Source organism: Octopus bimaculoides, chromosome 2 (assembly GCF_046866305.1).
Source record: "Octopus bimaculoides isolate indiv1 chromosome 2, ASM4686630v1, whole genome shotgun sequence".
In the NCBI taxonomy this organism is placed as follows: Eukaryota; Metazoa; Mollusca; class Cephalopoda; order Octopoda; family Octopodidae; genus Octopus; species Octopus bimaculoides.
Genome location: NC_142929.1, coordinates 164,185,337 through 164,211,003, shown reverse-complemented (window position 1 = coordinate 164,211,003; position 25,667 = coordinate 164,185,337). Strand labels below are relative to the sequence as shown.

Below are 25,667 nucleotides of genomic sequence, written 5' to 3'. Positions count from 1 at the left end.
TTGACAGGGGCTGGCCAGGTAGAAAATCTACCCTAGGCTACTGTCTTTGTTTTGGCAGGGTTTTTATGGCTGGATGCCCTTCCTAACACCAACTATGTGTCTTCCACACATATAGACTTGTCTTTCAGGTGCCAGTGCTGTGTTAATGCACCTGTGCTGGTGCTGTGTTAACACACCCATGCCAGTGCTGCATAGATGCACTTGTAACAGTGACATATAAAAAGCACCCAACACACTGTGTTAAGTAGTTGGCATTAGGAAGGACATCCAGCTGCAGAAACCATACCACAACAGACAGTTGGAGTCCAGACAGCTCCCTGTTATCCAGTTCCATGTCAAACTGTCCACCCCACGCCAGCATGGAGATCGAACATTAAACAATGATGATAATGTATGTATATATATATATATATATATATCCATGTATATATGTATGTGTACTGGTGACGCTTTAGATACAAATAATTACAGAGGCATCAAGCTGTTAGATCAGGTTATGAAAGTTACAGAGAGGGTCATAGCCCAACTAATTATGGAGCGAATCAATTTAGATGAGATGCAGCTTGGGTTCGTGCCAGGTAAAAGCACCACTGATGCCATATTTCTAGTAAGACAGCTGCAGGAGAAATAACTAGCCAAGGATAAACCTCTGTACTTGGCTTTCGTTGACATGGAGAAAGCCTTTGACAGGGTCCCCCGAACCCTTATCTGGTGGTCAATGAGGAAACTTGGGATAGAAGAATGGTTAGTGAGAGCTGTGCGAGCCATGTACAGAGATGCTGCCAGTAAGGTGAAGGTTGGAAATGAGTACAGTAATGAATTCCGGGTAGAGGTAGGGGTCCACCAAGGTTCCGTCCTCAGCCCCCTCCTATTTATCATAGTCCTCCAGGCGATCACAGAGGAATTCAAGACAGGTTGTCCCTGGGAGCTCCTCTATGCTGATGACCTTGCACTAATTGCGGAGTCACTATCAGAACTAGAGGAGAAGTTTCAGGTGTGGAAGCAAGGACTAGAATCGAAGGGCCTTAGAGTCAACCTAGCAAAAACCAAAATCCTAATAAGTAGGAAGGTAGATAAAACACAAACCCCTTCAGGTAGATGGCTCTGCTCAGTATGTAGAAAAGGAGTAGGTAGTAACTCTATAAGATGTACCCGGTGCAAGCTATGGACACATAAGAGGTGCAGCAATATCAAAGGCAGATTAACTATGAAGTTAGTTTTTGTATGTGGCAGATGTTCAGGTGCAATAAACACTGTAAACAAACAGGAAACAACTTCTATCTCATTCCAGGGAGAAAAACTAGAGGTAGTCGATAGCTTCCGCTATCTGGGTGACCAAGTTAGTAGTGGGGGTGGGTGCGCAGAAAGTGTAGCTGCTAGAATAAGAATAGCCTGGGCAAAGTTTAGAGAGCTCTTACCTCTGCTGGCGACAAAGGGACTCTCACTCAGAGTAAAAGGCAGACTGTATGACGCATGTGTACGAACAGCCATGCTACATGGCAGTGAAACATGGGCTGTGACTGCTGAGGACATGTGTAAGCTCGCAAGGAATGAAGCCAGTATGCTCCGCTGGATGTGTAATGTCAGTGTGCATACCCGTCAGGGTGTAAGTATCTTGAGAGAAAAGCTGAACATAAGAAGCATCAGTTGTGGTGTGCAAGAGAGACGATTGCGCTGGTATGGACATGTGGTGAGAATGGATGAGGATAGCTGCATGAAAAAGTGCCACACCCTAACAGTTGAGGGAACCCATGGAAGAGGTAGGCCCAGGAAGACCTGGGCTGAGGTGGTGAGGCAAGACCTTCGAACATTGGGCCTCACCGAGGTGATGACGACTGACCGAGACCTTTGGAAATGTGCTGTGCGTGAGAAGACCTGGCAAGCCAAGTGAGATTGTTGCCAGTGCCCCTGGACTGGCTCTTGTGTGGGTGGCACATGGGATGCACCATTTTGAGCGTGGCCGTTGCCAGTACCACCTGACTGGCCTTCATAGGATTTTCGAGCGAGATCGCTGCCAGTGCCCCTGGACTGGCTCTTGTGTGGGTGGCACATAAAAGACACCATTTTGAGCGTGGCCGTTGCCAGTACCGCCTGACTGGCCCTCATGCGGGTGACATGTAAAAGCACCCACTACACTCTCTGAGTGGTTGGCGTTAGGAGGGGCATCCAGCTGTAGAAACTCTGCCAAATTAGATTGGAGCCTGGTGTTGCCATCCGGTTTCACCAGTCCTCAGTCAAATCGTCCAACCCATGCTAGCATGGAAAGCGGACATTAAACGATGATGATGATGATGATATATATATATATATATATATATATATATATATATATATATATATATATACACACACACATATGCAGATAATGTTTTATATTCATAAAACAAACAAACATTGAGAAGTAATATTTACCCTCACTTAAACGTGGATGTTCTGTTCGAACAAACTATACTGCAGTAGTTATGATGAAAGAAACTCTCATATTGGCTTTTGGTGCAAAATGCACTCTTGTTGATATTGCTAGTAGGGAAATAAAGCCCCACCACCTCCAGCTTCGAGACCCCCATATCACATAACAAGACCAAGGAAGGTTGAAATCATGTGATCTGGTGGTCTCAGCAGTGAAGATGGCAGGGATTTATCTCCTAACTAGTGATATAAACAAAGGTGCATTTTGCACTAAAAGCCAATATGAGAGTTTCTCTTATATTAACTACCACAGAATAGTTTGTTCAACAGAACATCCATGTCTAATATTACCTCTCAATATTAATACTGTTTCTGTTGTTAATAAATATTTATAAATAAACTTTGACAAAATGAATGACTCAATGCATGTGCAGAATCTAATACTTATTATAATATAACTGATAGTAACTTCAAAGTTTTGCAAGATGGGGTTTATTCAGACTATGAAATGGAAGACAAGCAATAGGTCTTCAGTATCTACTTCTACAGAGAAGGAGAAGAAATTGATTAAAGTGGAAGGATAATGGTCATCATAAGTGACAATGGTCAGTATTTAATAAGGGTGGGGTGAGAGAGAGAGAGAGAAGTGAGCCTAGTATTGGACTGATTCTTTTTTATAAAACTCTAAAGGATGAAAAGTAAAATTGACCGTGGCAGGATATGAACTCTGAGCATAGAGAGCTAGAATGAATACCACCTATCCAATCGGCTAATAATCATTCTAAGATACCATATTGTAAGGCTCAACAGAGAAGGGAGGTAATTTGAAAGGAACCTAAATTATCATACTTAAAAAAATAGAAAATTTGCTGCCATGTTAGCAGACAAGATGAAAGCAAAAGACATGTTTCAGTTATATTAGATCTCAGTAGTGATGTGTAGTCCCCTGTCACCTGCTTTGATTAGTGGACAGAGTTAAAGTAATTTTGGTTGGCATAATTTGCATCACTGCAAAGAATGAGCTAAGGGAATAACCCAAGTGGACCAATGGTATGAATTTAGATAATTCAGGTCGGGGATGATGATGTAATTAATTATATATGTTAAGAATTCTTAATAGGTTGAAATTTGCCTCTTAGCTGGAATTGAAAAAATCATAAAAAACTAACAAAAAAAAAAACCAAAAAAAAAACTAGCAGCAATTATAGAAAGAGAAGCTGATTTCAGGAAATTAAGAACAAATTTACAGAATGAAATTTTCATGCTCGGTGAGTGTATGCATGACTACTTAATAATCTATTATAATGTTCTAACAAAAGCAGATAGTAATATTGGTAATAAAATCTTCGGACTTCAAAAGCTTTGTTGCAAGTGACACTGCCTAGCAAAACAAAGAAACTGGTTGATAATCTCATTTGTATAGTGGTGTGAGCTGAAACAGACATTTTCCTCATAAAACTTCTTTTATTTCCACTTGCTTGATATACAAGTATATCAGCCCACTCGCCTGATATACAAGTTTTTTTTGCTGTTAAACACAAAGCAGAGCAACAAAGATATTTTCAGAAGATTTAAAAACAAAAACAGAAACGAAGAAGAGACCTGGCAAAGACAACTTAAATGACTGATTATAAAGACTGCATAGTGAGTATAGGTACAAACCTGTGGAGGTGCAGTGGCCCAGTGGTTAGGGCAGCGGACTCGCGGTCATAGGATCGTGGTTTCGATTCCCAGACCAGGTGTTGTGAGTGTTTATTGAGTGAAAACACCTAAAGCTCCACGAGGCTCCGGCAGGGGATGGTGGCGAACCCTGCTGTACTCTTTCACCACAACTTTCTCTCACTCTTACTTCCTGTTTCTGTTGTGCCTGTATTTCAAAGGGTCAGCCTTGTCACGCTGAATATCCCCGAGAACTACGTTAAGGGTATACCTGTCTGTGGAGTGCTCAGCCACTTGCACGTTAATTTCACGAGCAGGCTGTTCCGTTGATCAGATCAACTGGAACCCTCGATGTCGTAAGCAACAGAGTGCCAACAACAACAACAACAGTGAGTATAATAAAGTATTTATCTGCTGTCTATTTACTGTGATGTAAAACAGTTTAAGGCAAGAGCATGTTACTAGGTACAAACCTGATGCTTTCTTCTCTCTACAAAATCAGCAAGGCGTGTAGTTGAAATAGGTTTGGGTCGAAGAGGTGATGTTCGAGAGATGCTAGCTTTCTTGATCCAAGGACTCTCTAAACAGTGTTGAGCTAATGGTCGTTTACTGAAAGAGAAATGTCATCACTTTCACTACTATCATACATTGAAAGACACTGAAACAGAACACAGACACATACAGATATATAACAAGTAAATAAATAAACTTCAGACATTAAAAGGAATTTCTTTCAGCTAATGCAAAGGACGATGTCAGTTGAACCAAATTTATCATATGACTGGTATTTGTCTAACAAATCCTACAACAGTAAATAATATATTTGGTTTCAAGAGAATGTTGATCTCAGAAATGTGAGGTTTTGAACTTGATATCATAAAGCAACTGGAACAATTGCCTACCATCTACATGATCTTTACATGAAGCATGTACTCAACATTTAGTCTGAATAGTTTTATAGAAAAAAAAAAACATGGATTGGTTACATTTTTATTTGTACTCTGAGCTATATCCTTCAGATGAACCTACCACATGAACAACTGCTGTTGGTGGTTCAGTCAGATCCGTTTTAAAATCAAACCAATTCACAACTCATCAACAGAGACAGACCATAGATTCTTAGACAAGCAATTAATACAAATCTTGTCTTAGCCATTATGACACTTCTATCAGTTGAAATATTAGCAGAGCCAATAAGGGGATTACTACAATGTCAATTGCTCTGCCTTCTAGAAAAAGCAGCCAAATCTCTCATGAATCACCCCTTAATGTCTCAAAAGGGGAAGACACATTTTAATAGTAAAGTCTTGGTTATTCTCAAAAAGGCAGCATGGCCACAGCTGGAGTGCCTTTTTCAAAGGGCCTACATGATCAGAGTTGACCCAGGACAAAACAACAACTGAAGTTTGAATAAACGGAGGTATGAATGAAGGTGGGAATGTGAGAAAAATGCTAATAAAAAAGGTCAATCCATTAGAGTTGGTAGGTCCCAAGTATGGATGTAGTTTTCGAGAGCAGTATGTTTGGAGATCATACACATAACCACTCTTCAGCTACTGCCACTCAGATACTTACACACACACTCACACACTTACTTCATATCTTCCATCAACATTGACCGGGCAAGATCCTTTGCTTCAGGTGATATTCCAGCAAAATATTCATCGGGAAAACTATAGTCGTTACGAACGATATTTGAACAGGTCTCTTCCTGACTTTCATCCAGAAAAGGTGAAACTCCACTTAGTAAGACATAGAGTATTACGCCCATACTCCTGGGGAAAAAAAAAACATTGTATCATATATGGTAATGTAATAAGAATAGGCCTCTACAAAAGTTTAATAATCTAGTTACTTTTTAATGTGATACATAATATGCTGTAGCATATTATATATATACATATATATATATATCATCATTTAATGTCTGCTGTCCATGCTGGCATAAGTTGGACAGTTTGATTAGAGATGGCAAGCTGGGGAGCTGCACTAGACTGCAGTCTGATTTGGCATAGTTTCTACAGCAGGGTGCCCTTCCTAATGCCAACCACTTTACAGAGTGTACTGGGTGCTTCTTATCTGACACCAGTGCAGGTCTTTTTACATGACACCAGCACTTATGAGCCCACAACATTAGGGATGTTCAGCTGGAGAAGGTTGTAAGAAATGAGCCTGTAAGCAAGGGCAACCATGCTTTTACTTAGTTTGACGTGTCTTTTCAAGCATAGCAAACCACCAGGTGTTTTGGTCCTCTGTCATCCTACCTCTAGTACCATGTAAAAAAAATATCCAGCCTGCTCTGTACAGTGGATGGCATTAAGAAGGGCATCTGGCTGTAAAAACTATGCCAAACAGACCTCCCCAGTGCTGGTGCCATGTAAAAAGCACCCAGTCCCCTCTGTAGGCGTTAGGAAGGGCATCCAGCTGTAAAAACTATGCTAAAAGAGACAGTGGAGCTTCATGCAGTCCTCTGGCTTACTAGCTCCTGTTGAACTGTCCAGCTCATGCCAGCTTGGAAAACAGACATTAAATGATGATGATGATAATGATGAAATCTATAGCTAGATATCTATCTATCTATTATATATCATCTATATCCAAGACAGGTAGAATAATACATATTTCCTCAGGACACTATGAATCAATAGGTATCTGGTTTCTTTTATCAACTGACTTTAGGTCTCCAAATCAAGAAAACAAATACACTATCACCTGCTTCCTGAAGATATCACACTTCAAGAGAAAGGCAACGATCAACTATTGTTATTTACTCAGCACATGTTTAGCCCACTTGGGACCATCCTTTCAGAAATGCCTATCTAGCAACCAAATCAACAGTGACCTGTACTCATGTATGCTAGCCAACCCCCACCCCATCTGTGACATGAACTAACAGCTATTGCACATGTCTAGTGCACCAATTACAATGTGCCAAATGCATTGAATACTATACTGGCAGTGTGATTTCATCTCTTCATAACTAGTTGAAGGAGTATTTGACAACACATGTAACTTCCACACAGAAACACATCTTGAAATGTAACAACAACAATAATATATTCTCTAACCATCCTAAGCAAGGAGTACAATGTTAATAATTTGCAGACCAAAAACGTCATTTTCATTTGAAGACAAAAGTAAGGTCAATGGGAGTTAGGCCATTGGCTGAAATAGGCCATCTGCCATCATACCATTACCACAGATGTTACTATTACTTCCACTCTACTACTATTAATACCACTTTTAACATTAGTAACAATTCCACCACTGCTACTGCCACAACTACTGTGTTTGCTGAGGCTACTGCTAGAACTGACAATACCTCAAATACTACCTTAGTGACCACCAGTACTGATACAGCCACTGTCAACACAAGCAATGAAGTTTCAATCTTCATTGAGATTTCATTAACAACTGACAGTTTTTAACTGTCCAAAGTAATGTATTTATACTCAATGTTTAATAAAGGCTCTATTAAATCAGACACACAATTTACAAAAATGATTCAGAAATACACACACACAAACAAGTGCGTGTGCCTGTTTCTATATAATAATAATAATAATAATGATTACTGTGAACAAACCGGTAAACATTTGGAGAAACCCCTTACTAATTACCAATATATATATATATAAAATTGTATATTATATAAATTATTTTCAAGAATGACTATAAACACTTTCATATTTCTGATGTATTAAGAAGTCACAGAAAAATCTTACCAGATATCAGTGAGTAGCCCTACAGGAGTTCCACTGACCAGCTCTGGTGCCATAAACTCAGGGTTACCTACTACAGGGTGGATGTAGTAGTTATTGTAGATGTGACGAGCATCACCAAAGTCTATTAATTTGACACCGGAATTTAGGCCGCAGTCAACCACAATGTTTTCAGGCTGAAATACAAACAGAACAATCCCTGATTTGAGATGCAAATGTGTTATATATATATGTGTGTGTATGTGTGTATATACATGCTTGCAAATACATATACATGTATAAACGCACACCATTGTGAATGATAAAGTTTATGGGATACAATGAAGAAAGCACATTCTGTGGAGTGAAATATATTTGCATACACATAATAGACACATACAATAAGAATTGTATATATGACACATAAATAAAATACTAACACATATGCATAGAGTACTATCAACAGACTGAAAATGAAATGATCATTTATCAAGTGTTCATCTATGTATGTATATCATCATCATCTTTTAACGTTTCTCTTCTATGTTGGCATGGGTTAGATGGTTTGATAGGAGCTGGCAATCCCGAGGACTATGCCAAAATCCATTATCTGCTTTGACATGGCTTTTATGGCTAGATGCCCTTCCTAATGCCAACCACTTTACAGAGTGGACTGGGTGTATTTTACGTGGCACCAATACAGGCGAGGTTACCAAGTAACTTGCAAGACAAAGATTCTTTGAAAGTGGCTGGTGGTAATGAAGAAGGTCACATTGTGTTAGGTGATGAAGTGATAGAGTATGACAGAGGAATAGAAACAGATATCTTGCTGTAGAGGAAATACATGGTTTCAGTGAGAGAGAGAGAGAGAATGAGAAAGAGTGAGAGTAAGAGAGAGCGCAAGAGGGATGGTGGTACCAGAGCATACTCTCAAAATACAAGGATGTGAATATAAATGAAATAGTAGAGGATTGTCCAGGGAGTAAGGAATGTACAAAAGAGGGGAGAAGGAATGCAGTGACTGGTGAAACCCAAATATGTAGAGGGAACAATAGAATAGCAATGATATACAGGGTGGGGACAGATCTGGACTGCAGGAGTGGAGAGAGAGAGAGATAAGCATAGTGCAAAAAGAAGAGAAGATGAGAGGAAAAGGAGATGTAGTTTGGTTTATCAGGGTAGGGTGTGGAAAAATTAATGTTAAATATGCACACAGCACTTCCAGAATAGTTTCACTGAAGTGGGCAGGTCTTTTCAAGAACCTCACATTGCCAGATTCTCAGTCCATTGTCATCTCCTCTGTGAGATCCAACATCATGAGATTGGCCTCCACTACTTCAACCCGTGTCTCCCTAGATCTCCCTCTTTCAAAGGTTCCAGCTACTTCAAATGATTGGCATTTCTGTATATAGCTGTTTTCATTCATAGGCATCACATGTCCAAACCAACATAGTCTTCTCTCTTGTATTCCACATCTGATTCCTCTTGTGTTCAACTTTTCTCTCAGCACATTTGTACTTTGTCGTATAGGCACACTGATGTTGCACATTCATTGGAGAATATTGGCATCATTTTCTCTCAAATCAACACACGCTGTCTGTATTCAGGGCCCATGTCTCGCTACCATGGAGCATAGCAGTTCATACACAAGCATCATACAATCTACCTTTCACTCTAAGAGAGAGGCCTTTTGTTGCCAACAGAGGTAATAGTTCTCTGAGCTTCGACCATCCTATTCTTATTCTAACAACAATACTTTCAGAACATCCTCTACCACTGCTAATTATGTCACCTAGGTAATAGAAACTATATACAACTTTAAGGGAGCCTTCTAGGTATTTGAGAGAGTCTAATTCCAATGTGTCCTTAGAGCACATTGTTCCTGTGCATCTGCCGCATACAAAGAGGACTTTCTCTGTTAACCTACCTGTGATTCCACTGCATCTCTTATGTATCTGTTGCTTGCACTGAGCACAACAAATGGAATTTCTTCCAACACCTTTCCTACACACCAAGCAGGACCGTTTACCTGACACAAAGAATCTTATTCACTTTCTAGCTAACAACAACTTTGGTCTTCACTAGATTAACTTGATGACCCTTTGATTCCAGGTTTTGCTTCCATACCTGGAATTTCTTCTTCAGTTCTACAACGGATTCTGTTATAAGATCAAGGTCATCAACATATAGTAATTCCCACAGGATGGCTTAGCTGGCTGAAACTTCAAAGTCATTGTTAAAGAATAATTTACTATTTTAATTGTTTCAGTCATTTGACTGTGACCATGCTGGAGCACCGCCTTTAGTCGAGCAAATCAACCCCAGGACTTATTCTTTGTAAGCCTAGTACTTATTCTATCGGTCGCTTTTGCTGAACCGCTAAGTTACAGGGACATAAACACACCAGCATCAGTTGTCAAGTGATGGTGGAGGAGACAAACACAGACACACAAACATATACACACACATACATATATATATATACATATATACGATGGGCTTCTTTCAGTTTCCGTCTACCAAATCCACTCACAAGGCTTCGGTTGGCTAGAGGCTATAGTAGAAGACACTTGCCCAAGTTGCCACGCAATGGGACTGAACCCAGAACCATGTGGTTGGTAAGCAAGCTACTTACCACATAGCCACTCCTGCACCTAATTTATGAATATATTATACTTTTATAACAGAAGTTTCATCTGGCTAGCCATCATCACAGTAAGTTGAGTTTATTTTGATTTTATCTCTGATGTTTTGATTTCCTGGGGTAGGTGAAACTATGTAAAATGATAATTAGGCTTGGTGTATGTACACCTGGAAAGTAAATTTGAATAGAAGAGAGTGGGAGAAGAGTATGTTTATAGGGTGAGTGTTAGTGAAAAAAATAAAGAAAGATTATATTGTTTGAAATGTGAGTTGTGTTATTTGTTCTGAGTTCATTCAAGCATAGAATTTTCTGATCAGATGTACCTAGTTTAGGAGTGAGTGAATGCCACCAAATTGTTTATCCAATGATCACACACACATACACACATTCACTCACATGTGCGTGCACACACACACACACACACACACACGTACACTGACTACTGTTACACAATCTTTTAGGTAACTGACTTCTTTTTTAATAATGTGTATGCTTGTGTGTGCCTGTGTCTTTTGCGCATGAAGATTATGAAACTTATTAGAAATACTGTAGTAATAAAATATATTAGTTATGCATTGTTGTTACTTTAACTGGTTTGGTAACTTTCTTATAACAATTCTGCTTGACATTGCATTAATTAGCCTGTTGGTAATGCTTTCGTGTGATTAAAGAAGGAGAGGGAGGGAGAAAAAGTAGGAGAGAGAAGCATCCATGATGTGAGGTAAAGAGAATGTAATTGTAACGCTTTCATGTGATTAGGTGAAAGGAAAGCGAGGAGGAGGAGAAAGGAGAGAGAAAAAGATGATAAAGTGAAGAGCGAGACAGAAAATGGGAGAAAAAGAGGGAGAGAGAAGTGTCCATAACGTGAGGTAAGGGGAACGTAATATTTATTATGTGGTTAGGAGAATTAAAAATATAATTTTAGCAATGAGGTGATGTTCTGATAGTGAGGTTAAAGAAAGGCAGAGAGAGATAGGCGGGGGAGAGAGAGGAAGGAGGAGGGAGAGAGAGAGAGAGAGAGAGAGGTGGTGGTGGTGACTGAATAGTGAAAAGTGTATTTTTAACCGAATTAAGTTTATATCACCTGTTACTTAATGCATGCGCATAAGTGCAATTCTGTGGAATATTCACACTTATTTATGTGGCAGATTTATGCATTTTAAAGGTTGTATCATATGTATGGGATATTTTTTTTTATGGGGAAAAAATAAGAGTGAATATTTTATAAAATTGTGCATAAAGTATATTACAATTTCTTCCACTTTTTAATGAGTAGCAGATGAGCGATTATCTTCCCATACAGACGTAACACATGCTACACTTTCAGATTTTTTGGATAAAGTTTTCAGAAATAACCCAAACTGTCACCAACAAAAATATTACTTTTCTCTGAGCATGTAGTTATTTTTAGCAAACATTTTACTGCCCCTGCATAAAACATGCTACTGGCTTTAATGTAAGGCATATGTATGCATATATGCAGGTATACACATACATACATATATATATATATATATATATATAACCAAAGTCCTAGTAAGTAGGAAGGCAGACAAATCACAAACCCCTTAAGGTAAATGGCCCTGCTCGATCTGTAGAAAAGGCATAGAAAAAGGTAGAAACTCCATAAGGTGTACCTGGTGTAAGCTATGGACACATAAGAGGTGCAGCAATATCAAAGGAGGATTAACCGGGATGATAGTTTTTGTGTGTGGCAGATGCACAGGGACAATAAACACCGAAGATGTATAGAAAACAGATTCCATCACATGCCAGGAGGAAAAACTAGAAGTAGTTAATAGCTTCTACTACCTAGGCAAGCAAGTCTGTAGTGGGGTGATGCTCTGAGAGTGTAGCTGCTAGAATAAGAATAGCCTGGGCAAAGTTCAGAGAGCTACCTCTGCTGGCAACTAAGGGCCTCTCGCTCAGGTCGAAAGATAGACTGTATGATGTATGTGTGCGAACTGCCATGCTATTCAGCAGTGAAACATGGGCCATGAATGCTGAGGACATGTGTAGGTTTGAAAGAAATGAAGCCTGTATGATCTGCTGGATGTGTAATGTCAGTGTGCATACACGACAGAATGTAAGCGCCCTGAGAGAAAAATTGGACATAAGAAGGATGAAATGTGGAGTGTAAGAGAGACAACTGTGCTGGTATGATCATGTGTTACATATGGATGAGGACAGCTGTGTGAAGAAGTGTCACATCCTAACAGTGGAAGGAATCTGTGGAAGAGAGTAGACCCAGGAAGACATACAATGAGGTGGTGAAACATGACCTTCGAACATTGGGCCTCACAGAGGCAATGACAGGAGACTGAGACCTTTGGAAATATGCTGTGATTGAGATGACCTGGCAAGTAAAGTGAGATTGCAGCCATGGCGATACCAGTGTTGCATGATCAGCCCATTTAAAAGTACCTTTGTAGCATTGGGTGATATGATATGCTTGATAAGACCTGTTGAGTCAAGTAAAATCAAAATCAGAGCCATGGCTAGTGCTGCCTGACTGACTTCTGTGACAGTGACATGTAAACTGCACCATCCGAATGCAGTCGATGCCAGTGCCCCCTAACTGGCTCCCGTGTTGGTGACATGTAAAAAGCACCCACTACACTCTTGGAATGGTTGGCATTAGGAAGGGCATCCAACTGTAGAAACATTGCCAGATCAGATTGGAGCCTGGTGCAGCCCACTGGCTTGCCAGACCTCAGTCAAACTGTCCAACCCATGCCAGCATAGAAAGCAGATATTAAATGATGATGATGATGATGATGATATATACTGACTAAATATTTTCAGTTTATTAAATTCATTCACAAGGCTTTAGTTGAGCTGGGGTTGTAGTAGAAGACATTTGCCCAACATGTTGCACAGGCTGTTTCGAACCAATCCCACATGGTTGGTAACAAATTTCTTAATGACATTTATGCATCTCGCCTCCCATCCACAAACATATACATAAACTAACATACACACACATATATACACATATATATACACTCACACACACACAGACCGGTCACTGGTCAATCTTATATACACAAGTACTATAATCTTTTTAGGATCTCGAAAAAAAATTTTTCATGAACCTTCTGATTCTTTTAATGCGCTAGTTTCCTGGTATTAAATTGATATTAATTAATATCGAATTTTTACCATATTATGTTAATTAACCATAATCACATTTCTCAAAGTTGGTAAATTCAAAGCAGAAATTATTTTCTGCAGAGATATTTTCCGGATTCAGCGAGCCAAAACTAAGACTTTTGAATTTTAATCTTTATAATGGATAGAATCACGTGCACGTTTTCACTGGTTGAAGACAACTAGCACGAGATTCTGTTTGATTATAAGAATATTGGCAATCTGTACTGATGATAAATAGATACTTTTATTTTGGAAGTATTGATTTTGAAACTATAGTCTGCAGATAATCGAGGTATGTACAATTTTCACTGGTCTAGCCCGCCTGTTTTTACTCCGCTGAATCCGTATTTGAGAATTTTTTAAGTGAGCTTCTTCTAGCATATTGACAGACCGGTCACTGGTCAATCTTATATATATAGATATTAGAGAATCTAACTTTGTTAGCAACTAAGTGCCTCTCCCTCAGAATGAAAGGCAGATTATATGATGCCAGTGTACATGTAGCTATGCTACATGGCAGTGAAACATGGGCTTTGACTACAGAGGAATTGCAAAGGTTTGAAAGAAATGAAGCTAGCATACTGGATGTGTAATGTCAGTGTGCACACATGAGAGAGTGCAAATGAGAAGACTGCACTGGTTTGGTCACATGATGCATATGGATGAGGACAGCTGCGTAAAGAAGTGCTGAGCTCTAATTGTGGAGAGAACCAGTGGAAGGGGTTGACCCAGGAGGATGTGGGATGAAGTGGTGAGAAAGTATCATTTGAGCGTGATCGTTACCAGCGTTGCCTTACTGGCACTTGTGCCGGTGGCATGCGAAAAAACATTCGAGTAAGGTCATTGCCAGTGCCGCTGGACTGGCTCCTGTGCAGGTGGCACGTAAAATACACCATTTTGAGCATGGCCGTTGCCAGTACCGCCTGACTGGCCCTTGTGCCGGTGGCACATAAAAGCACCCACTACACTCTCGGAGTGTTTGGTGTTTGGAAGGGCATCCAGCTGTAGAAACTCTGCCAGATCAGATTGGAGCCTAGTGCAGCCAGCTGGTTCGCCAGTCCTCAGTCAAATCGTCTAACCCATGCTAGCATGGAAAGCGGACATTAAACGATGATGATGACTAGACCACCACCAGAAAACCCGACATGCTAGAAACAACAGGTAAACAACATTATTTCTGAAGAAACTTCTGTTTCTCAAAAAGCTAAAAGTGAAACATTGAGAGTTTGTAGCTTTTTGAAAGTGGTGAAGTGATGGGTGGATGTTTGGGAAGGAGATTTTAGTGTTTCTTTAAGAAAAAAGACAGAAGAAAATTCTTAAAAATTCGTACTCGCTGTTTTTTTTCTCTGTGGATTACCAAGAAAAAGTTTTGAATAAAGTAAAAAAATGAAGAAATTTGGGTGAAATGAAAGAAAATTGAAATATTGAGAATCTGTTTTTTGGGCAAAATCCTAATCTCCTGTACTGAAAACAGAAATCGGAAGAAATTTAGGAAAAAAGTCAGGGGTTGGGTGGGGGCACAAATGTCGCTTTGGACATGCTAGAAACATCAGGTAAAGGACCAGATTTCTGGGAGAACTTCCTTTCAAGTTTATATTGATGATCAGGTTTTTAAATACGGTCATCACAAACCTGAATTACAGAATAGAAAAAGGTGATTTCAATTGGATTTGAGTGGTAATTTTGTATGTGTTACATAACAAGAAATAACATAATTCATACAGAAGTTTTACCGTGTGTGTGTGTGTGTGTGTGTGTGTGTGTGTGTGCCAAAGGGAGTTATTTTATGGCATTCTTTCGTTTGAAGCAGGCAAGTTGTCAACTCGATGATATGGGATCATATGATTGTTCATTAATATCCATAAAAATTTCTTCTTTATGCTTTGAAGAGAGCAGAAATAGGTCAGAGAATTTGGGTCGGTAGAGTCATCTGGCACTACGTACTTGTTCTTGAGAAGTTCTAATTGTTAATTCTTACCTGTATTCACCTGATGAAAACTTTTTTTTTTGTATGATGTAACACTTCTGTTCATCAATTAAAAAACATCTTCAACTACTAGAAACAAACATCAGCTATGAAGATTTCTGAAGTTCAAAACTGTCATCCAGCAGTAGATAAAACTTGTTATCCAGTTTAACACCACCACCTATGGTTGGGTGTTGTAAGTAGAGCTGGTCTGTAGTAAGCGTTTGGATCAGGTCTCCTTTCAGAGGATCATTTCCTCTCTTCCTCCTACAAGTCTTGGTGGGGAGTGCATAAAAGTTATGGGTGTTATCCTTGTCCTTTATCTGAATAAGCCATAATAAAGAAAACAAAACAAAATGCATAGCTGTGTGGTTAAGAAACTCATATTTGCTATCACATAGTTTCAAGATTCAGTTCCACAATGTGATGGCTTGGACAAATATCTTCTACTATAGTGCCAAGCAAACCAATGCCTTATGAGCGAATTTAATAGATAGAAACTGTGGAAGTTCATTGTATGTGTGTGTGTCTATGCTTTTCCCACCCACTACCACTTGACAACTGTGTTGGTTTGGTTATGTCCCTGTAACTTAGCAGTTTGGCAAAAGAGCCCAACAGAATATGTATCAAACTGGAAAAAAAAAAGGACTGCAGTTGATTTGTTCCTTCAAGATGGTGCCCCAGCATGGCTGTAGTCCAATAACTGTAACAAATAAAAGATAAAAAAAAAAACAATCCAGAAACAAACCTTAATGTCCAGATGAGCAATCCGACAGTTGTGCAAATATTGAATGGCATCCAGTATTTGTTGGACATATTCAGCAGCTTGTAGTTCATCGAAATGTCCTCGGATACAGATAAATTCAAACAAACGACCAGAAGGAATGCTGTCAACAAAAGAGAAGACAATAGTCTTGAGTGAGAATGAAATGTTATAATTATTTTACAAGCGTATATATGTTGGTGTGTGTATGTATGTACACAAACAAAATTGAACAACAATTGTACAACAAGAGAACAAACAGAGAGTTTACTCGTTCTTTGTCAGTTATCGTCCAAAAATTATTACAGTTTCATGCCCTTTATGATAATATTGTTCATTTTGGTGGTGTCAACAGCAAAAGGCTGCTGGGAATAATGAGTGAATGTAGTAGATGACGATGAAAATAAACAAGATGCAAGTAGTTGGTACGAATATAATATACAAACAAAACAAAGGCCATACATATCTCTGAGACAGCATTACAACAAGATGTGTATATATGTATGTGTGTGTGTGTGTATATATATATATATATATATATATATATATATATATATATACAAAAGAGTGAAAGGGGTACAATGAACTTGCTGTGAGGAGTGGAATATTCAACATTTTGGATTCAACCCTTCATCAGTGGGTAGAGAAAAAAAGAAGAAAATCAAGCAGAGTTTACATCCTCTCAGCTTGGAAAACTGGTTGCAACTGATAATTGATGTTGCAGCCAGTTTTTCAAGATGAGAGGATGTAAACTCATTTTGACTTTCTTCTCTTTTTCTCTACCCCCTGACAAAGGATTGAATCCAAAACATTAGATATTCCATTCCTCATGGCAAGTTCACTGTACTCCTTTCACCTTTTTCTATATTTTTTCAAGTCTTGCCAATGCAGAGCTACTAGATTATTGCCTGTATACACACACATACACATGTGTATATATATATATATATATATATATATATATATATATATATATATATATATATATATAACTTTCACGAAACAATCGTAAGATGCATTAATTACCAAACTTTTAAACTGTCATATTTCATATATTTACATATATTTTTAATACAATACTATTTTAAACACATATATCTTCGTGAGGAATTTTTTTGAGATTAAATTTCATGCTATTATTTCAAAATACACTGTATAAACATATATATATATATATATATTTACATCATCAGTTGTGGCGTGCAAGAGAGACGATTGCGCTGGTATGGACATGTGGTGAGAATGGAGGAGGATAGCTGCGTGAAAAAGTGCCACACCCTAACAGTTGAGGGAACCCGTGGAAGAGGTAGGCCCAGGAAGACCTGGGCTGAGGTGGTGAGGCAAGACCTTCGTACATTGGGCCTCACCAAGGCGATGACTACTGACCGAGACCTTTGGAAATGTGCTGTGCGTGAGAAGACCCGGCAAGCCAAGTAAGATCGTTGCCAGTGCCCCTGGACTGGTTCTTGTGCGGGTGGCACATGAGATGCACCATTTTGAGCGTGGCCGTTGCCAGTACCGCCTGACTGGCTCCTGTAGGATTTTCGAGCGAGATCGTTGCCAGTGCCCCTGGACTGGCTTGTGCGGGTGGCACATAAAAGACACCATTTTGAGCGTGGCCGTTTTCGTGCGGGTGACACGTAAAAGCACCCACTACACTCTCTGAGTGGTTGGCGTTAGGAAGGGCATCCAGCTGTAGAAACTCTGCCAAATCAGACTGGAGCCTGGTGTTGCCATCCGGTTTCACCAGTCCTCAGTCAAATCGTCCAACCCATGCTAGCATGGAAAGCGGACGTTAAACGATGATGATGATGATGATGATGATATTTACATGTGTGTGTGTGTGTGTGTGTGTATATATATATATATATATCATCATTTAATGTCTGTTGTCCATGCTGGCATGAGTTGGACGGTTTGACCAGGGCTGGCAAGCTGAGTGGCTGCACCAGACTCTAGTCTGAATTGGCATGATTTCTACGGCTGGATGCCCTTCCTAATGCCAACCACTCTGAGAGTGTAATGGGTGCTTTTATGTTCCACAAGCATGAGTGCCAGTTGCACGACACCAGTATCTGCCATGACTACAATTTCACTTGGCTTGATGGGTTTTCTTCTCAAGCATGGCAAATCGCCAAGGATCTCAGTCAATTCTTATTGCCTCCGTGAGGCCCAACGCTCTTTTTATGTGCCACCGGCATGTGTGTGTGTTTGTATATATGTTTGCGTGTGTGTGTGTATATATATATATATATATATATATATATATATATATATATATATCTTTGTGCGCGTGTGGGGCCGTTGTAGGATTTTCGAGCGAGATCGTTGCCAGTGCCCCTGGACTGGCTCATGTGCTGGTGACACATGAAATGCACCATTTTGGGCGTGGCCATTGCCAGTGCCACCTGGCTGGCCTTCATGGGATTTTTGATCGAGATCATTGCCAGTGCCCCTGGACTGGCTCTTGTGCGGGGCCGTCGTAGGATTTTCGAGCGAGATTGTTGCCAGTGCCCCTGGACTGGCTCATGTGCGGGTGACACATGAGATTGTTGCCAGTGCCCTTGGACTGGCTCATGTGCTGGTGACACATGAAATGCACCATTTTGGGCGTGGCCGTTGCCAGTGCTGCCTGGCTGGCCTTCGTGGGATTTTCGATCGAGATCATTGCCAGTGCTCCTGGACTGGCTCTTGTGCGGGTGACACATGAAATTTTTCGAGCGAGATCGTTGCCAGTGCCCCTGGACTGGCTCTTGTGCGGGTGACACATGAAATTTTTCGAGCGAGATCGTTGCCAGTGCCCCTGGACTGGCTCTTGTGCGGGGCCGTCGTAGGATTTTCGAGCGAGATCACTGCCAGTGCCGCCTGGCTGGCCTTCGTAGGATTTTCGAGCGAGATCGTTGCCAGTGCCCCTGGGCTGGCTCTTGTGCAGGTGACACATAAAATGCACCATTTTGAGCGTGGCCGTTGCCAGTACCGCCTGACTGGCCTTCGTGCGGGTGACACGTAAAAGCACCCACTACACTCTCTGAGTGGTTGGCGTTAGGAAGGGCATCCAGCTGTAGAAACTCTGCCAAATCAGATTGGAGCCTGGTGTAGCCATCTGATTTCACCAGTCCTCAGTCAAATCGTCCAACCCATGCTAGCATGGAAAGTGGACATTAAACGATGATGATGATGATGATGATGATGATATATATATATGTATGTATGTATGTATGATCATCATTGTTGTACATCCAAGCTGGCATGAGTTAGCTGGCTTGTTACAATCAAAGTCAGTGCTTATGCAGAGTTCTTGTTCTCCCAGAAAGGTTGGAGGTTTTTGTTTTGCTTATATGTTTCAGTTTCAGCTTGCTTCTAAGGCTGGATTCCCTTTCTATCACTAACTACTGCACAGAATGTGCTGGTTGCATTTTATCATGGTACTAACACGAAAGATGTTGTCATGTAACTTGACAAGATTAGTGGTTCCCCTCAATCTCATGTCATCTTCATTCATTTGCCATCCATCTACTTTTCAAAATTCACTGGGTGGATTTTAATGTGACACTAGCTTATTTTATGCATCCACATAAAAAAAGAATGCCTTAATCCTTTTGTTACTATATTTCTGTTGAGACACTCTGTGTTTTCTTTCAATTAATTTTAAATATAACAAAGAATTTAGTAAAATAACTTAGTTATCATTAAGCTAGTGTTAGGAAAATAAATTGTGACTAAGGTTTGGTGGAAGATTTTAATTGAGAACTTTTGAAAATAAGACATTTGTACTACAGAGCCAGAGGCGTTTCAACCAGGTTGGTATCAAAAGGGTTAAACATAGTTTAACAGAGACAAAAACACACTCACTCTTTCCACTGCAATGGCATTGAACACAAATAGACAACAAACATATATATATATCTTTTCATACTTAAATTTCAGAATAACGATGTTCTCTTTATGAACTACATTTTTCAATGAAATAATCTTTAAATATGTGTATCTCTATTCTCCTCCTTCACTCTAATTATAGGCTAACAGTTTTCTTTATAACCAAAATGATAATGAAATGATAATACTGAAAGAAGCCCATCTAACAACTAGTTGATTCATACAAATTTATCAATGTAAATTATTCTTTTATCTCAAAATACAACAGAGATATGGCTCCCACGTCACAGTAGCTATAACATATATATAGGATAGCAGCTATTCTGAATTAAAGTTGTCCTGAAAGATAATCTCTCTAGAAACATTAGCACAATAAATGCACCAAGTTTACTCTGATAATGGGTGAATGGAGGAAGGATAATTAGTACTAATGTCTCTGCTATTTAATCATACAGAACATCAGATGACTGGTGACATACTGCATAGTGATATACTGTATGGCAGATGTACCCAGTTCATAACAATAAAATGATGTTGTTGTGTTGTTGTTGATGGTAATGATAATGATGACTTCTGTGGGGAAAACAATTGAAAAATTTATTGAAAGGAGAATAAGAGCTGAAATAACAAATAGACTTACATCTCCATTAGCAAGATATAATTTGTTTTTGTCTCATATAAATCGAACACTTTAACTAAATGCGTGTGAAAAAGACTTTGTAACGTATTAAACTCTGTTTCAATAGCTTCCTTGGATAAGTGCTTGCGGTTGATACATTTGGCAGCCAGCTCCTGTCCTGAGCATTTCTGGACACATCTTTTGACCACAGCAAATCGACCTCTGAAATTAGGAGATAAGGAACAATAAGTTGAAGTAAACATATTTTAAACTAGAAAATAATTTTCAAAATCATGAAAAGATGAAATGAATAAACTAATAGAACAACCAACTTTAGAATTTAATCCTGAAATGTGCTTTTTGTATAATATATTAGGGAGAGATTAAATGTTATTTTTCAAAATAGGTAAGGGTAGCTCTGGCCTGGTACATCTTGGAATTTTGACAATTTATCACACTAACATCTCTTATAAACAAGTGAACAAAGATTTAAAGCACTTCTAACACTTTCCTTATTAACTTATCTTTCGAGTTTCATATTGCATATCAAATGAGTCACATCCAAGATCTTACTCTCTGCCGTTCCATTCATTACCATCCCATCCAATGTTTCACACATCTGATATGCATATCATACACTTCATCTGTTACAAGAATAGTTAGTAGCTTTAGCCCTATCAGGTTATAGACTTTATGGTATCCACTAGTTTAACATCAAATATAAATGAAAATCTTTAAGGGAATCTGTTAAAACAATCAGAAACTTATCTGATCAAACCATTGTATTTTATCACTGACTACATTCACCACTGATTACACTTCATCTTCTGAGTCTAGCTGAAGCATATAATTTAGTATTTCAAACTTTCCCTAACAGACACTAGAATGAATAAGGGGTCGATCTGGAGTACTTACACAACAACAACAGAATAATAAAAAAATAGAGCTCAATAAAGATCATTGGTAATATTTCTCTCAGCATTAAGGTTGCGAGCTGATATAATAGCTACTGTGCTGGAATAAATGCTAAGCGGCATTTCTTCTGTTCTGACATTGTAAGTTCGAATGCCATGGGGTCCACTCTGCCTTGCATCTTTTTGGAGTCGACAAAATAGGTACCTCTTGAACACTGGGGTCAATGTAATCAATTCATCTCTTCCCCAAAACTGTTGGCCTGGTGCCAAAATTTGGAACCAATATTTCTCTCAACATTAAATATCTCACTAAATACACTGTATTCCGTCCTACACAAATGATATTAGTAGAGTGTCATGTTTGAAGTAGTAACCCTCAGTGAACTATATCAATCCTAATTTACACATGGTATCTATCACTGTGTATATCTTTGAGTGGTAATTTACAATAAACTATATCAATAGCAACTGACACACCATTGTGATTCAACTGGAGTTGTAACACACACAAAACTACATCATTTTCACCCTACGCACAATATACCAGTCATTGTGTATTGTTCTACTGTTTGATATCAATACTAACCTGCCAAGTTCCTCAAGTTCATTGTAATCATAATGAAATGTTGCTTTCCAAATGGCACCAACCATTTCTTCACGACCGCTTAATTCTACAAAGACAAAAAAATAGCACAATGACAGCAGAAAATCAAGATGATATAATGTAAATGAGTGTGTCTACTATTTATAGAGATGATTTTTTTTAAGGGACATGAGATTTTTTTATAGAGATGATTTTTTAAGGGATTTTTTAAAGATACCTTAATGGGGGGCAGTGACTACCTTTATAAGGAACAATGAGTTTTAGAATAACTTCTGTAGGGACAATGAATGTAGAGGGACAGTAGCTGTAGATACCTATTGTTTCTTAAGGGTTAAATAGATGAGGATAAACCTGCCCCTAGATAGAACCTAGATTACTAGAGATATTGCGAGTCTCAGCTGTTAAGAAATTAAAAACAATTCCTAAAGAGTGCAATAAAACACGAGCAGTAGATTTGAACTTGCAACCACCAAGCCAACAGTTCCACTGCTTTATCTTGCTTCATTGCATGAGTGATTTTTTAGTATAGAAGACTATAGGAATTAACCCTCCTCAGAAATGGCTCTTCCAGACTTTTTTTAAAGACTATATATGATGTTTGTGGGGGAGTGTAACAGTAGCAACACCAATAATCCAAAATGGCTTTACAGAGGTTTGGCAACTGCTGAGAGCTAAAGTTGATGTTACTTAGCTGCAGGTCAGTCATGATTGAGTAGATATGTGATCAAAGGAGGTCCAGACATGACAATCCTATCGTTTTGCATAAATTGCGGCTTTATAGTTCAATATATCTTTTTGCTTTTATGATAGAGTCTGATCTGAAGAAATCTGGCTGGTATTTCTAGCAAGATGAATGAGTCTACAGAGCAGGCATAGGCAAACTTTCCCAAGAAGCAGGTTGCATGAGACATGGGTCACCATCAGGTTGGCAGCACTACTAAAACAAATAAAGGTAATTTTTTGTTAGGCATGCCAGTCAGAAAGTCCCACAGACCACAGTTTGCCCATGACTACCATGAGGTCTTCCTCATTGGTTCTTCAGAGCAGAAATATTTTGCTGGTTTTGGAGAGGAAGAGCAATCTTTTGGGTGCTGTTTCAGTGCTATTAAAGATTATGAGCCTATACAATAAAAATTCAGTTCATTGATGGCTCTATGGTTGTAGCTTATTGATGAGTGACGGTTAAATTATCAGTCAGGTGGCTTTTATGGCATAAGAATGCAGCTGAAAAATACAAATAATATCTTCCTCACTGGTCTTAGACACATACTACCTTCCTAGCAACCTTGTACCTCAACTCAGAATTTTCTTTGTTTTAAAATTCCTATAGAAAGATCTATTCTTGGTCTTGTCTAACAGATGAGGTTCCTTTGTTGAAACTCATACAGCTATATAAAACCATCAATCACAATGTACCAATAACATGAAGCTTCATAGAATGATAGGTGATATTTTGAGGACATCTTGATGTGAATTGCTGTCCATTTAATTAATAATTATTATGATTGTGAGATTATAATCACACAACAAATTTTCTATCATCTTCAGATCGCTCAACATTGGAAACCACTGACACTAGCTATAAAGTACAAGGGAAGTAATTCTCGTGATTATTTCTACTTACGACAAACACACCAATGACGAAACCTTCATACTGTCGTTTGAGTTGCTAGACATAGCAATAAATTTCTCTCAAAATGCACCCTACTATCTTATATAGAACATATTTACATACTGTAGTCCTATACATCACTAAAAATAAGATAGTCATGTCTGAAATGTCTTAGACGATAAGCATTAACTTTATACTAACAAACCAACAAGAAAGTCACAGCACGATTGCTTGATCTACTAAAATTAGCAGCCAAACCTCTTTTAAAAATCTACCATTTTCAAAAGTGACATTTGATACTGCAATATAAAATTCACAGATCATAGGTCTACTTGATCAACATACTGAAAGACACACTATTTATATGTCTCACTGTTCTAGCTGTGTAGATGAGCTAACATATCTTTGGCAATAAATTTTCTAACTACATAAGAGAGTAGACTATTCTGTTACCCACTAAACTCAACTGAATCTAAAGCTAATTATAAGTGATAAAGAGTACATGTGGTTGATGTAGAGACTTTTGACCCAACAAACTAGTTAAACATTTATTTAAGTTAGATATTCATTCTGTTCATTATTTTGAAATTCCATAACTGAGGAAGAAGGTTAGTGTCAACTGGTCAACATATTACACTGCCCAAGCAACAGTATTACACTATGTAAATTACAATGTTGTACTGCCATAGTTACACTGCCCTAGTGACCCTGCTACACTGACCTAATGACAATGATACTTTGCACAGCTGACAGTTTAAACACTGTTCCCCTGACAGTGTTAGTAGCAAAGCTTCAATAACTATTACACTACCATAGTGGCAATGTTACACTGCTGCAGTGACAATGTGAAGGTACACAGCCTAGTAATTGGAGCTTTGATTCATGATCATAAAGTCATAGGTTCAGTTCTTGAACAGGGCTGCATGTTGTGGCCTTGAGCAAAGCACTTCATTTCACCACACTACTCTAGTTTGCTCAGCTGTAATGAATACTAGCCAAGTGTTGGTGTAGCCCTTTCCCTTCCCACTCTGGAACTGATATGTTGAACCTGGGACAAGGTCCTCCACTACTTGTGATGTGGTCTGTAGATGCGGGATTGTAGTTTGGTATTCAGCAGAATTACTGCCCAAGTTGCCCAAGAAACAGATGACAAGGCTAAGAAGTTGTTTATATCTGCTCACAATTACACAGGCACCTAAAACAATCAGCAAAAACATGAAAAGCCATTCAATTTGAGTGATGGCCAGCTGAACTTACTTCCACAGTCGCAATATGACACTGCCATAGTGAAAATAGTATACTGTCATAGTAACAATGTTACACTTTTCTAGTGTCAATGTTACACAGTCGCACTAACAAAGTGTTTTAGACTTCAAAACACAATATTACAATACCACGCTACTCTAGTAAAAGGGTTACACTGCTTCTAGGAAAGGTTTACACTGCTACATTGACAAGGATACAGGTTATCTTTTGAGTCAGACAATGTTTGAGTAGACAGAATGAGAGAAAAGCAGCCAAATAATGCATACCTGACTCTGTTGGTATTACAACTGGTTGAGAGGCTAAACCTGGCTCACTCACTCCAACAGCATTAGTAGCTTTAATCTGGAACTGATACGTTGAACCTGGGACAAGGTCCTCCACTACTTGTGATGTGGTCTGTACATGTGGGATTGCAGTTTGCCATTCAGCAGAATTACTGTCTGAGTTACCTAGAAAATAGATGAAAAAAGAAACAAAAATA

At 38.9% G+C, this 25,667-nt stretch overlaps 1 protein-coding gene across 23 annotated transcripts in view; it reads right to left on the bottom strand.

Moving 5' to 3' along the window:
* Positions 1-25,667, bottom strand: part of LOC106875262 (kalirin) — a 549,719-nt gene that overhangs the window by 3,901 nt on the left and 520,151 nt on the right. For all 23 annotated transcript variants that reach the window (XM_052965684.2, XM_052965690.2, XM_052965687.2 and 20 more), the window contains 7 exons: positions 25,453-25,635; positions 22,291-22,375; positions 20,812-21,012; positions 16,281-16,419; positions 7,794-7,966; positions 5,664-5,843; positions 4,542-4,677 (listed from right to left, as the gene is read on the bottom strand). In XM_052965684.2, the coding sequence (XP_052821644.1) occupies positions 4,542-4,677; positions 5,664-5,843; positions 7,794-7,966; positions 16,281-16,419; positions 20,812-21,012; positions 22,291-22,375; positions 25,453-25,635 (1,097 nt within the window). The remainder of the gene's footprint in view (positions 1-4,541; positions 4,678-5,663; positions 5,844-7,793; positions 7,967-16,280; positions 16,420-20,811; positions 21,013-22,290; positions 22,376-25,452; positions 25,636-25,667) is intronic.